Genomic DNA, 14562 nt, shown 5'->3' with positions numbered 1-14562 from the left:
TGCATGGACAGTTCTGGATTTGGATGTACATTGTATTGTAGGTTGCCCTGCAAATATGTGATCCAGGGTTTCGTGGAGGTTCATGAAGTATTATTATTTATAACTATATGTCTATTTGAGTGATCACCTGAATATAAAGGGTTTAACATCAATGCATATGAAGTTATAAATTAACAAGTAGACTTAACAAGTAGTCATTGATGTGATGCATGATATGCTTTAATTTAGTTTAATTGTTTTTTAGGCCTAACAAAAAGTATTAAGAAAAACATGACTACCCAGCAAATACAACTATGTGGCCACAATGTTGTTACAACCACTAGAATATCATTTGCCACCAGATATAATTTGTACTGACATTGTTTTTCTTATGCTCACTGAAAACAAATTCTGAAATGTTCAAGCCATGACAGGTAAAAATTCATGTAAAGCAGGAAAAGTTGTCAGAGCTATATTTGCTGCCTAAAATTGCAATTAATTCACATCTTAAATACAAAATGTGTGTGGTGGATGTGTTTACTAGGTATGCATATTTTCCTTAACATTGGCATGATTTAACTCTTTAAATCTGAATTAAATCTACAGAGCCCCTGAAGGGACAAGGTGTATTTTTTTTTAAATAAAAAAAAATTTAAGTAAAAAGTGGTGGGCACCAGTTTCTACGTGGTGCGCACCAGACCCTATGTGGTGCGCACCAGATACTAAGTGGTGAGCAACAGATCAGACAAGCACTTTCTTGCACTCGGGTGAGCACCATCTTGCAGTTATACTCTATCTGAATGGATTTACTTTTGTATTAGCTTTTTTTTTTTCAATCTGACACTCCCTTCCATCCCCACCCATCGTGTTACTCATACCTTCTAACTGCCTGAAGGCAGGTTTTGATTTAATGTCATTTTCATCACCCGCTTTAACCTGGTCAGGGTCGCTGAGCGCAGGGCAGTAATACCATAGACAAGAAGGAAGATTCTACTATCCCAGATTTAATCCCCTCCCCTCGGCTCGCTGTTCCCCTTCTTCGTTTCGCCTCTCCCTCACTCAGTGTGCAGCTCTGTGCGGTGCAGCATTATGGCGCTGCGGTGGAACTGCGCTGTATACGTGGCGCTGAGTTTTTCCTCTCTCTGCGTCTTGTGGTCTATGTGTCTGGCTGCTGGCACTGCCGGGGCACCGGGCACACTCTCCAAACTACTACCGCCTTACGACGTGCTCTACTACCGCGGAGTCAGGGCTTACTTTTCGACGGAATGGGAGAAAGCGTTTGAGTACCTCGAACAGTCCATAGCTACCAGAGAAGCGCATCGCAGAGTGAGGAGAACATGCCACGACCGGTGTTCAACCGCGGGGGAAAAACTAGTCCCCAAACTAGGTAACCATCGATACCAATGCGTACCAGCTTTCTTAATAGCAGTAACAAGATCACTGCATGCCAAGGCCAGATCACTGCATGCCAACAGTTGCACACTGTCAGTGTTTTGGTATATTCATACTATTTACAGGGTGACAAATTAAAGGAAAAACAACATATAATGTCTATATAATAAGTGTTGGACCATAACAAACTTTCATATACTGTAAATGATACAATCTTCTTTTATGGAACTGTACTGAAAGAATGAAACACCAGTTTCCAAAAGATCTTCCCTCAAATCATGTTTTCATAATAGTGGTACAGTCAGTCACTTCAAACTAAAATCTGCGTGTTCTGGATTTATAATTACTTATTTTTTTTATACTTATTAAACCATTCAGTGATGGATTAAATCACAGCCATCATAGAAGAGACCACTCCCATAGAGGTAATCATCAATGCCAATGCATACTAGCTTTCATAACAGGAGTAACAAAACCAAACTGACAGCTGCCAAATCCTTGCATGCCAACAGTGGCACAAATACCTATATAATTTACAGGGTGACAAATTAGAGGAAAAACAACATGTAATGTCTATACAGTGGGGGAAATAAGTATTTGATCCCCTGCTGATTTTGTAAGTTTACCCCCTTACAAAGACTTGAACAGTCTATAATTTTATGGAAGGTTTATTTTAACAGAGAGAGACAGAATATCAACAAAAAAAACATTAAATAAAAGTTATAAATTAATTTGTATTTAATTAAGGGAAATAAGTATTTGATCCCCTACCAACCAGCAAGAATTCTGACCCCCACAGACCGGTTATGTGCCCATGAGGCACACAAATTAGTCCTGTCCCTGTATAAAAGACTCCTGTCACAGAATCAGTTTCTTCCATTCAAATCTCTCGACCACCATGGGCAAGACCAAAGAGCTATCAAAGGACGTCAGGGACAAGATTGTAGACCTGCACAAGGCTGGAATGGGCTACAAGACCATCAGCAAGAAGCTTGGTGAGAAAGAGACCACTGTTGGTGCGATAATTCGAAAATGGAAGAAATACAAGATCACAGTCAATCACCCTCGCTCTGGAGCTCCATGCAAGATCTCACCTGGTGGGGTAAGAATGATTCTGAGAAAGGTGAGGTCAGTCCAGAATTACACGGGAGGAGCTTGTCAATGATCTCAAGGGAGCTGGGAGCAGAGAAATGCTGGATATGACCCCAAGAACACCATCCCCACCAGGCATTTCTTTGCCTCCAAACACGGCGAGTGGAGTTGATGCCAAAGAGCTCAATTTTGGTCTCATCTGACCATATCACATTCTCCCAAGCTTTCTCTGAATCATTCAGGTGTTCATTGGCAAACTTCAGACGGGCCTGTACATGAGCCTTCTTGAGCAAAGGGACTTTGCGGGCACTCAATCCATTACGGCGAAGTGTGTTACTAATGGTTTTCTTGGTGACTGTGCTCCCAGCTCCCTTGAGATCATTGACAAGCTCCTCCCGTGTAATTCTGGACTGACCTCACCTTTCTCAGAATCATTCTTACCCCACCAGGTGAGATCTTGCATGGAGCTCCAGAGCGAGGGTGATTGACTGTGATCTTGTATTTCTTCCATTTTCGAATTATCGCACCAACAGTGGTCTCTTTCTCACCAAGCTTCTTGCTGATGGTCTTGTAGCCCATTCCAGCCATGTGCAGGTCTACAATCTTGTCCCTGATGTCCTTTGATAGCTCTTTGGTCTTGCCCATGGTGGTCGAGAGATTTGAATGGAAGAAACTGATTCTGTGACAGGAGTCTTTTATACAGGGACAGGACTAATTTGTGTGCCTCATGGGCATATAACCGGTCTGTGGGGGTCAGAATTCTTGCTGGTTGGTAGGGGATCAAATACTTATTTCCCTTAATTAAATACAAATTAATTTATAACTTTTATTTAATGTTTTTTTTCTGGATTTTTTGTTGATATTCTGTCTCTCTCTGTTAAAATAAACCTTCCATAAAAATTATAGACTGTTCAAGTCTTTGTAAGGGGGTAAACTTACAAAATCAGCAGGGGATCAAATACTTATTTCCCCCACTGTATAATCAAAGTGTGGGACCATAACAAACTTTCATATACTGTAAATTATACAATCTTCTTCTATGGAACTGTACTGGAAGAATGAAACCAGTTTCCAAAAAATCTTCCCTCAAATCATGTTTTTATAACAGTGGTACAGTCAGTCACTTCAGACTTAAATATATATGTTATGGATTTACAGTTATTTAATTATTGTTATACTCATTAAACCATTTAGTGAGGTCTCTTGTCCTGTGGATTAAACTATAGCAATTATAAAATAAACCACTACCATAGAAACCTCTTCTTTTTAAAATGAAGTTCCTACCTCCTATGACTTCCCAAAATAATCAACAATTATTAAGACTTTTACTAAAATTCTGTATTGTTTTAGATTAGCTCTGCAAATAATTAATGCATTAATACATTGATACATTGATATCATACAACTGAATGATACAGATGCTTGTATAACTTAATTATTATTTTGTATTTGGTTTGTGTATAGACACCGAAAAAGGCAGCATGTGGAACCTGTGGGCGATGGACTGGATCCTGCAGCGAGCAGAGTGTATACGCTTTTGCCTAAACCAAGCAATCACACCTTCCGGTCAGTCTCCTGTATCAACGGACATCGAGTATGAATTTGGGACTCGCAATGCTTACAATTACTTGCAGTTGATTTACTACAAGGTAACGTACGACTCTGGGATGTGACTGAAATAACAAAACAAGATTACTAATCTGGTGAGGGGCAGGAAGTGATCAAGATTTGTGTGTGGTCCCAACTGCAGACAGCTAACCTAGAATACCACTACAAGTGTATTTAAACCATCAAATGTAGTATCATAATGTTTTAGTAATTTTTATTGTCCAACCTTATCTTCAAGGGTTTAGAAATTATAAAAACACATCAGCCAGGTTGCACCATCCATTAAAGTGGTGGTAGCAGCTTGTTGTGAGGCATCTTGTTAAAATGGTCGTAGCATCTTTTTAGAGGCAAGGACTGGCAGTCTGTTCAGGAATGATTGGACAATTTATGGCTCACAGTACAAAGACATCTTAAATAAAATTGAGCGAAAGCCAGTCTGTTTGCCAGCAAGCATTCATAGTCCTGGTTTAAACCAAGTCAAACTTCTGTGACAAGACCTTAAAAATGCTGTGCACTATTATACCACTATTCCATTAACCAGGCAAAACTTAAGGAACTTTGTGATTATAAATAGGGCCAACATAACCACTGGCTGCAATAGCTTAACAACCTTTACGTAGATAGTTTCTTTTTTTTGGTCTTTGCTTAGAAAATTATTGTTGGAAAAACAATTTATTGTTTATTTATTAGGATTTTAACATAATGTTTTACACACTTTGGTTACATTCTTAACAGAAACGGTAGTTACTCATTACACAAGATTCATCAGTTCACAAGTTTAATGTCAAACACAGTCATGGACAGTTTTGTATCTCCTGTGGGAGGAAACCAGAGCTCCTAGAGGAAACCCACGCAGACACGGGGAGAACATACAAACTCCACATAGAAAGTACCCAGACCACCCCACCTGGGGATCGAACCCAGGACCTTCTTGCTGTGAGGCTACCCACTGAGCCACCGTGCCGCCCTCATGTGAACAGAAACAATATACAGTATATATTTGGGTGGGGGGATATTTGTCAAGGCACTGTGGGTTTAAAAACCATCTTTTAAATAGAAATAGTAAGGGCATGTAGTTCATTTTGGAGTCAGGTATAGGTTTTCTTTGGTTTAGGGCCAGGTGGTAGGGTTGCGCAGCTGGTTGAGTGAGTGTTAGACAACAACATCTGCGTTTGAGTCTTGCCTTAGGTCACTGAGTGTAAGCAGTTTCGCATGTTCTTTTATTTAAGAGTTGCCTACAGGTACTTTAATTTCCTTCCATCTTTCCAAAACATGCTGAATTGGGTGGATTAATTTACCCCTGTTTATGTGTATGTGATGCCCTGACCAGAATTAAGTGGCTGGTACGAATTGATGATAAATGAATGGTTTAGACCCCCAAGTGTTTTTAAGAACCTTGTAATAATTATTAACATTTTACCTGTGTGTGACATAGGTGTGTGACACAGCCAAAACCCTTAATATGTAATTTACTATCATGGTAACAGCATGTATTAATTATGTCTTGTTTTGGGGTTTAGAAACAACAAGCAAGAGACATGAATTATTTTACAGACACGTCATCTTTTCTTCCCTTTTGGACAGTTGGATAAACCGAGGAAAGCTGCTTCAGCTTCTCATACATTCTTTGTGGCCAATCCGAGTCACCTGGAGATGAGGAACAACATAGAGAAGTACAGACGTATGGATGGAGTTACAGACGATGCCTTCCAGGACAGAGAGAGGGAATTAGAAAAGCACTGGGTGAGATGAATGGAAAGTCGTAAAGGTGGTAGAAGAGCAATTACAAATTAGAACAGGCACCTCAGGTGGCGCAGCGGTAAAATACGCTAGCACACCAGAGCTGGGATTTCGAATACATTGTATCGAATCTCAGCTCTGCCATCCGGCTACTGTACATGTGAAGGGAGAAAATGCATTAAAAAAACTCTAGAACATAATTTTTAATTGGGAAAATTTACAAAGGCATATTTATAATTCTAAAAATAAAACTGATTTCTAGCTTGTGGAAAAATTGAATCTTGGAATCAGAAATTGACTCACATTTAAATAAACAAACTAGTAAATTAAATTCATACATTAAAAAAAATTGGTTTAATCGTAAGGTAAAAAGTGTGTTTGACGGATGTAGTGTGTAGGTATACAGTACAACAGATGCTTATTTGAAAATGTCAAAAATTTAAAGTAGGTGAAAGACACTTGACCCAAGTGCAATACTTTAAAATCATACTTTAGTTGAAGGGGGATTATTACATCTGGCTATTTCACATTTACACAGCATTTACCAGAAAGCATATCCAAAGCGTCTTACAGATGTGACTGAAAACAGTGCAAGCAATAGATAATTTAAGTGGCAGCTTGGCAGTGATGGGGCTTAAATCAGTGAGCTTTTAATCAAGTCTAGTACCTTAAGCACTAAGCTACCACTGCATTATTTCAAATAGTCACTAAATTGTATTGGATGAGCAAAGCAGCTCAAAGTACTCTGGGAAATGTAGTCAGCAATACACTGGAGATTTTTACTATGTAACTTCTATCTTTTGTTTAGTTCACTATTCTTTTCTGTAATTGCTTCTCTCTCATCTACAGTACTGTATATTACATTTTATAGCAGTATAAACTTTGACCTCTGCAAAGACTGTTCACCTCATATCTCAAACCCCACATACCTGGTCCTGTCTTTATCTTCCCCAATTCAATGGTAATTTCAGGAGTTGTACAATGCTGCTCTTCTGGCTGAAAGCTCCTCTAATTGGGTACGAGTGGTGGAGAAATGGAAGGAGTGTGTAAATGAGACCTTAAAGCAGACAGAAGAGTGCAGAGCTCAGTGTGTGGTGGCATCACAACGCCTTCCAGAGGACAGAGAACGCGCCCAGGGAGTGTATGAGAACGCAGCAGGTGAGGAAAACAGGAATATGAAAGCTGTAGTAAATACTGGAGCCACAATATTAGCATATGTCCCTTTAAAGTATCAACACACAGTTTCTTTACTGGTTTTATTGGACGATGATCTAACCTCTCATGTTCTTTTACATAACCAGATCTGTCTCTTTCATTGTTGGCATGCAAACAAATGTGTGTGTCTCTGGTGTCGACAAGGCCTGGAAGGGTCTCTCCTCTTGAGGACTTTCTACCAATGCAGCTGGAACATCTTCATATTGCCCAGTATAAAGGTCAGTGCTTACAGAAGCATTTATAGTCACTCGAAACTTATTACATGTGCCATCACACTGGGTTTCTAATGCAAATCTACTCCCACTGGCATTTTTATTAGGAATACCTGTACATCTGCTTATGTGATTATCCAATTAGCCAGTCGTATGGCAGCAGTACAATGCATGAAATCATACAGAGGTGAGTCTTGACACGAATCAAGAGTTTAAGTTTATATTCACATCAAAAAAGATGTGGAAAATTACATAAGTGACATGGTCTGTGGCACGGTGGTTGGTGCCAGACAGGCTGGATTGAGTATGTCAGAAACTTCTGGAAAGCTGGGATTTTCATCTGCATTTTTATAAACATCCAGTGAGCAGCAGTTTTGTTGGTTTGTTGACAAACGAGGTCTAAAGGGAATAGACAGACCATGGTGACCATGGTAAGGAAGGCCATGATAACTCAAAGCATCCCTTTTTACAACTACTATTAGCAGAAAAGCTAGATAGGTATTTAAAATGTCAACTTAGAGTCAGCTAGAACCAGTCTGGTCATTTTTCTCTGAGCTTTCTCATCACAAGCAGATGTACAAGTCAAGTGTTTGTAATAAAGTGACCGTGGCTAAATGTCATAATCAAGCTTTTGACATAACATCCACCCTATTAATAATATGTGGACTGTACTTAAAAGTCGAATTTGGTTAAACTCTACTGGGTTTTTTCTTATATTAAATGTGTTTAGTAAATGGGGCTGTGGTCACCTCTTGGTCTTTTTGTTTGTGTTGTAATGGCAGTTGGTGATCTGAAGGGGGCAGTACAGAGCCTGCGCTCTCTGCTGCTCTTTTACCCAAACGATGCTGATTCACTCAGTAACCTGCAGCTCTACTCGGAGTCGATGGAGGGCGATGCTGAGTTTCAAGCCATTGCTCCATCACAGGTACCACATGTCTGTAAGCAAGAAGCTTCCAATATGTCTCATTATTAAACAACATTTGCATTTAAAAAGCTACAGTGCTGTTTCAGACACCTTAAAAATCACTGTGTGTCGAATAAGCTTGCAATATATGAGTGGAGAGTTCAGTTAACAACAAATCGTCCTCGGACTGGTGTGCCACACAGAGAATTCACAATGTTTGCATCCTGTGATTGCCGCAGATTTGTTAGCTGCACATTCATTGCACCATTATGTGTAAACACTACAGACTGTTGTGCACAAAATCCCAGAATAGTAGCAGTTTGTAACAGATTTGAACAAGCCGGTCTGCCACAAACAACTGTGGCACGGACATTTTCCCCACTGTCTGACTATTTATGTAATGGTTTTAGCTCATATGAGTATAAATCTATGCGTAACAGTGCTGTCACATAATTGACTGACTGGATAATTACATAAATTAGCAGTTCTCAATGAAGTGTTACAATTTATTTTTAAATACTTTCTGTCTCTTTTCTAAAGGAAATCACCAGCTATGTCAACAGAGCCCTTGAGGAGAAAAAACTGCTTTACTTCGGAGTGGAAAATCTAGATTTTACGTTCTTTGACCCGGTACAACACTTTTTTTTCTTATTTGGTCATATTCAGAGTAAGTTTCACTGCATGATATTGCAGTTGTAGGGATTGCAATCATGATTTGTGTACATGAATGTAGGTACCTCGGTTGTTAATCTATTTGAAATGGAACATCATTCTTCCAAAATGTATTTAATGAGTTGATGTTTTGATGATAATAATAATGGAGAGCACAGCTAACATGAAATATCCAGGTCTGAAATATCCAAATGCTGCTTAATTCAGTTCAGATCTGCAAACTGAAACTGAAAAGGCTATACTCTAGGACTCATTAACTCAACTAATTGTTTTTTATAGAATCCAAAGCCCCTTTACAGTAAAGGTCATGCATTCAGACCTGTCCTTTATTTGCATGCCACTTATGCTATATTTTAAAATTGTAAATGTGTAACACTAGCCAGCTGTGTAGTCTTTTATTGAAGCAAGCTCATTTCATCTAGTCACATTTATTTTTACATAATATAACAAAATAGAATAATATCTTGTTTGTTTACTTTGCACATGACCTTGAATGAAACTAACCCAAAACTTCCCACCCTGTTTCTGGAAGGATTTGTGGACACCAGAAGACATTGTTCCTGAGTCACTGAGGGAAAGCTGGAGGTGAGAGAGATGAACAGATGCATTCATATGTTAAGGAAAGATTGTAATGTCCTAAACTCACCAATTTTATTTTTAGAGCAGAGAGGGAAGTGCATAATGAGAAAATGAAGGAAGGCGAGAAGATGTTAGAGGTGGATGATAGTGGATTTTATTCTGGTGAGTACACTCTGTCTGTGTTCATTAATTTTAGGCATTATTCTTAATCAACATATTTAAAAAAAAAATGTTTTTTCTCCCCACATACATAAGGGTTTGATACACTGTGTGTTGAGACACAGTCACTACATCACCAGTATTAAAATATCTACATTTTGAGTCACAGTAGCTCTTCTGTTAGTCCACATCAGACACCATAATCTTCATGTCTTCCGGCATCAATAAGTCCTGGCCTCTTATGAATCTATCAGCAGTCCATGGCTTGTCCCATCTTGGACCGCTGTCTGTGGGAACTCACCACGACTGCCCCCTTCATCCAGAGTTGGTTATGTTTTATTGAATGTTTTTACATGAGCCAATTACCTGCAAAAATGTTTAACATTTTGTTTCCACTTTGGTTTTATTTATGACAGGACAGGTAGTTACAGCTTACCCATAATTCATCAGTTTAAGTTCAATGTCAAACATACTCACAGGCAATTTTGTATCACCTAACTTACATGTCTTTGCACTTTAAGAGGAAACACAGTGGCTCGGTGGGTAGCACTGTCACCTCACAGCAAGAAGCTCCTGGGTTCGATTCCCAGGTGGAGCAGTCCGGGTCCTTTGTGTGTGGAGTTTGCATGTTCTCCCCGTGTCCACGTGGGTTTCCTCTGGGAGCTTCGGTTTCCTCCCACAGTCCAAAGACATGCAGTCAGGTTAACTGGAGCTACTAAATTGTCCATGACTGTATTTGATATTGAACTTGTGAACTGATTAATCTTAACTGACCAAAGTAACTACTGTTTCTGTCATAAATGTAACCAAAGTGTAAAACATGATGTTAAAATCCTAATAAATAAATAATATATTATTATGAAGAACTGTTTACATTATATCCATGTTTTTGTGGACAGAGCCTACATTTTACCCACTTCATCTCTCTCTCTCTCTAGGAGGTTCGGTTCATCAAGTTGGCGTGAACGTTACGATGGACGACGTTGCTCTGAATGGAACTAACCGTGTCGTATTGGATGGTGTGATGTCACAAACTGAATGTAACACCATAATGCAGCTGGCAAATGTGAGCTGATCAATTTGTTTGATAAATCAATCAATGCATCATTGATTTAGCAGTGCTAAAACAGAGAAAATCTGGTTTAGATGCTAAAACAGCCCCTCTCTGGAATATGGGTAGTCTTTCCATTGAAACTTGGAACATGACTGCTTGGATTTACAGTATATGGTCTGTGCCGCACAGCAAAGTGGTTCCTCAGGATCTTTTGCATGTTCTGTCTGTGATTGCGTGGGCTTCCTCTGGGTCCTCTGGATTCTTCATGCTTTAAAAACACATGCAAAATGTGGTTCAACTGCTCAGAATTGCTCTTCTGTGTGAGTGATTGATTGTGTGTTGCCCTGCGATGGACTGGTGCACTTTTCAGGTTGTATTTCTGCCCCGCCTTCAATATTTTCAGGTTGTGCCAGACCCATTTCAACCCAGATGAATGAGCTAGTAAATGTAAATGAATGATATTTTTAGCAGTGCTTAGTAGTGTGAATAAATGTATTATATTATAATGTGTGCTTTACCACTAAACATAAATAATGTTGAAACTGAAAACTTAACATTCTTTAAAATGTTATATATACTATTCAAAAAAGAAACACATTTATTGAACAGATCATGAATAGCCAAGAAGCTTCTACTGTTCTGACATCATTGAGAAATGAGTTTCAGGTGCTCACTCAGTTTCTTTCTGTGCTGTTGCAGATTGCTGCATCGGTTGGTGATGGGTATAAGGGAAGACGTTCTCCACACACACCTCATGAGAAATTCGAGGGTCTGACAGTTTTAAGGGCTGTTAAGGTGAACCAACTACCATTACACAATTTACAAATCTCATTTCCGAAAAACATGGCTGTACAGATCCACATGGACAGGAAGTACTTTGTGAGTGTATAATTGTAATAGACATTGACGATTTTATTAAGACGTTGTCTAAAAGACAGAAGATGTAGGTCAAAGTGTGTACACATCATTTAGTTTTCCAGAAGCCATGTGCTGACACACTCAGTTACTTTCTTTTCATGATATTATGAACTGTACAGGGTGAAACACTTAAAATATTTGAATTGAGGAACATTGTTCCTAAACTAAACATTTCCAGAATGCCCCTGTTATACACAGGTATGATTGCATCATCTGTTTCACATGTTTTTACAATGTTTCTAATGTTAAATGGCCCCTGGAACACATTGCAGTCAAAATCTTAGAATTGGTATATTTAACAACAAAAAATAATGAAATATAATATAATGTCATATAATTATGTATTTGCATTAATCATTTATGAATACAATAAAGTCAATTTATTGTTTTCTAAAACTGAGGTGTGTTCATAAATCTGTATAATATTTATGAAATATTTACTGGAATTTTACTGGCATCTTTTATTTCCAGTTGGCTCAAGATGGATTACTGAACCAAACCGATGTTAAGTTGCTGCATGAGATTGGCGAGAGAGCTCTAAATCTCATGCACTCGTATTTCAGGAGCCACTCGGCCCTCTTCTTCTCCTACACACACCTTGTTTGCCGCTCCGCTATTCCAGGTACACACACCCTGCTACTGCTGTAACACATCCACTTGGCAACTTGCAGAATATTATTAAAACAGTCCCAGTATGTGTGTGTTTGTGTGTTAGGGCATCAGGAGGGACGTATGGACTTGTCTCACCCCGTCCATGTGGATAACTGTATACTGGAGCCAGAGACCAGGCAATGCTGGAGAGAAGCACCTGCATTTACACACAGAGATCTGAGGTACGTACACACATATCCATTAAAGCTGAAGTATGTAACTTTGGGGCCGTGTATGAAGTTCAAGACCTCTCTGGCAGAAATCTGTTCTTGCAGGCAGCTTGCATGCAAATTAGATTTAGATTATTGTGATGGTTGGCACTTGAATTTAAAACACATCCTTTTAGGGCACCCAGGTGGCACATCGGGATATTCCACTAGCACACCACCCCCGAGTTTCTGAGCTTCCGGGATTGAAGCTTGGCTCGGCACCCTCTAGCAGACACAACTGGCTAATACCTGCAGCAGACAAAATTGGCCTCCAGTCTGCTGGGTGGGAATTGACTACTCATTACTCCTTGTTGTGAGTAAATAAATAAATGTGATTGTTTGTTTCTATGCCATGAAAAGGTTGTTTGGGGTGTTTCAGCCCTGCACCTGGTGTTTGGGTGGCACCAGACCCACTGCAGCTCTGATCAGGATGAAGCAAATAGGAAAAATAAGTGATAAGTGATGAGGTCAGCTAGGCTTGCAGGTCATTTGTCTAAAGCATCTGCACTCGTTATGTTTCTTCTCTCATTTATTTAGTCATTAGTCAGTATATCATAGCCATAACATGCATATAACATCTGTTTAAAATGCCATTGCAGTGCAGTCCTGTACCTGAATGAAGATTTTGAAGGAGGAGAGCTCTTTTTTACTGACAAAGATGCCAAAACTATTACAGTAAGATGCTGGATTGTATCTCTACATACGTTCATGAGGGTTAGTGTAGACTCTGAAAAAATTCTCTAACCTGCCTCTCTGTGTAGGCCAGGGTGAAGCCCAGCTGTGGACGTCTTACTGGTTTTACTTCAGGGCCTGTTAATCCTCACGGAGTCACGGCAGTCACAGTGGGTCGCAGGTGTGCACTGGCGCTCTGGTTCACTACAGAAAAGCATCACAGAGACATGGTAAACATTTATCCTGTATTTGCAGTTTATTTTGAGTGTCTTGAGGGAGGAATATTTGAACGCGGTCCTCACTGCTATTGTAAGTGCTGCTTCAGCTGGCTGGTGAACATTATCATAGACCCCGTGTCTGTATAATCTCATGACTGATGCACAGGTGTTTCTAATAAAGTGGCAAGCAAGAGGTCTAAGACATTGTTATCTCCACTGTAGCATTATATAACCTTCCATGGTTCTAGAAATGTAATTTACCATGAATTACATTTACAACAATACCTCACACCTTTTAATGTTTATTGTTTAACAATAAATGTAATTCATGGTAAACTACACACATACAAACACACATATAAAAGTGCCATGGTGTGAGCGCTTATTTGATTGTTTCCAGGAACGGGAGGAGGCTGAAGCTATATGGGCACCAGATGGGCAGAAGGGGCTAAAGAAGGACAGTGAAGAGTCAGACAGCGCATTGGCACCAGCTCGGAGTGGGCGGAGCCAGTCATCTAAGGGGAGGAGCAAAGACAGAGAGAGAGTGAGGACTTTTAGAGATGAACTTTAAAAATAAAAATAACTGGTTAAGCAGTCGCATTTTTCCAAGATGTTTTACTTTTTTACATGGACATTTGATATTCACTCCTGCTGTACGTTGAAACACTATATAGACAAAAATATTGGGACACCCCTTCTAATTTTTGAATTCATGTGTTTCAGCCACAACAACTGCGAACAGGTGTAATAAATCAATTATACAAAGCGAATTATATGCTTCCAACTTTGCAGCAACAATTTAGGGAAGCCGCTTTACTGTTTCAGCACATAATTTGTACCCTGGTCACAAAATGAGAGCCCCAGTAAAGAGTTTTGGAATAAACTGAAATATCAATTGAGGCTTTCTTAACCAACATCACTGCCCAGCTATACAAATGCTCTTTTGACGGAATGGGCACAAATTGCCACTTATTCCAATACATTTCTATACTTCAAAGTATTGTGAGAAGCCTTCTTTAAAGAGAAAAGATGACATAGAGGTCAGTCTATTTTAATACCATTTGTTTTTGAAATGAGATGTCCAAGAAGCCTGTGGTTAGGTGTCCAAATATATGAATACTTTGGTCATATAGTGTATGCTTTCATGAGTGTGTGTGTGTGTGTGTGTGTGTAAGTAAATATTTTTTTTGTATTTGTGGCTATAAAAGGCGATTTAAAACTGATGTCTAAGCTCATGATGTAAAATTGTTTTTTAAATAAAATAAATGATAGATTTAATTAAACTGAA

At 39.2% G+C, this 14562-nt stretch overlaps 1 protein-coding gene across 1 annotated transcript; it reads left to right on the top strand.

Moving 5' to 3' along the window:
- Positions 1-986: 986 nt before the first annotated feature.
- On the top strand, positions 987-14562 carry p3h3 (prolyl 3-hydroxylase 3). Its single transcript, XM_062991859.1, has 16 exons — positions 987-1366; positions 3928-4112; positions 5656-5814; positions 6783-6969; positions 7113-7244; positions 8021-8163; positions 8683-8772; positions 9347-9399; positions 9476-9555; positions 10491-10618; positions 11306-11401; positions 11996-12146; positions 12240-12357; positions 12984-13059; positions 13146-13286; positions 13675-14562. Exons 1-16 carry the CDS (start codon positions 1069-1071, stop codon positions 13843-13845), a joined length of 2208 nt encoding a protein of 735 aa, XP_062847929.1. The 5' UTR covers positions 987-1068; the 3' UTR covers positions 13846-14562.

The sequence above is a fragment of the Trichomycterus rosablanca genome, chromosome 3 (genome assembly GCF_030014385.1).
Source record: "Trichomycterus rosablanca isolate fTriRos1 chromosome 3, fTriRos1.hap1, whole genome shotgun sequence".
Taxonomy (NCBI): domain Eukaryota; kingdom Metazoa; phylum Chordata; class Actinopteri; order Siluriformes; family Trichomycteridae; genus Trichomycterus; species Trichomycterus rosablanca.
Note: the sequence above shows the minus strand (reverse complement) of the source record. Positions and strands in the feature narration are given on the sequence as shown.

Excerpts from the sequence above, each read along its gene's own strand:
- p3h3 (XM_062991859.1), top strand. The coding sequence starts at position 1,069 with ATGGCGCTGCGGTGGAACTGCGCTGTATACGTGGCGCTGAGTTTTTCC. Across the intron at positions 8,164-8,682 it reads AAGCCATTGCTCCATCACAG|GAAATCACCAGCTATGTCAA; the intron begins GTACCACATGTC and ends TCTTTTCTAAAG. Across the intron at positions 13,060-13,145 it reads AAGATGCCAAAACTATTACA|GCCAGGGTGAAGCCCAGCTG; the intron begins GTAAGATGCTGG and ends CTCTCTGTGTAG.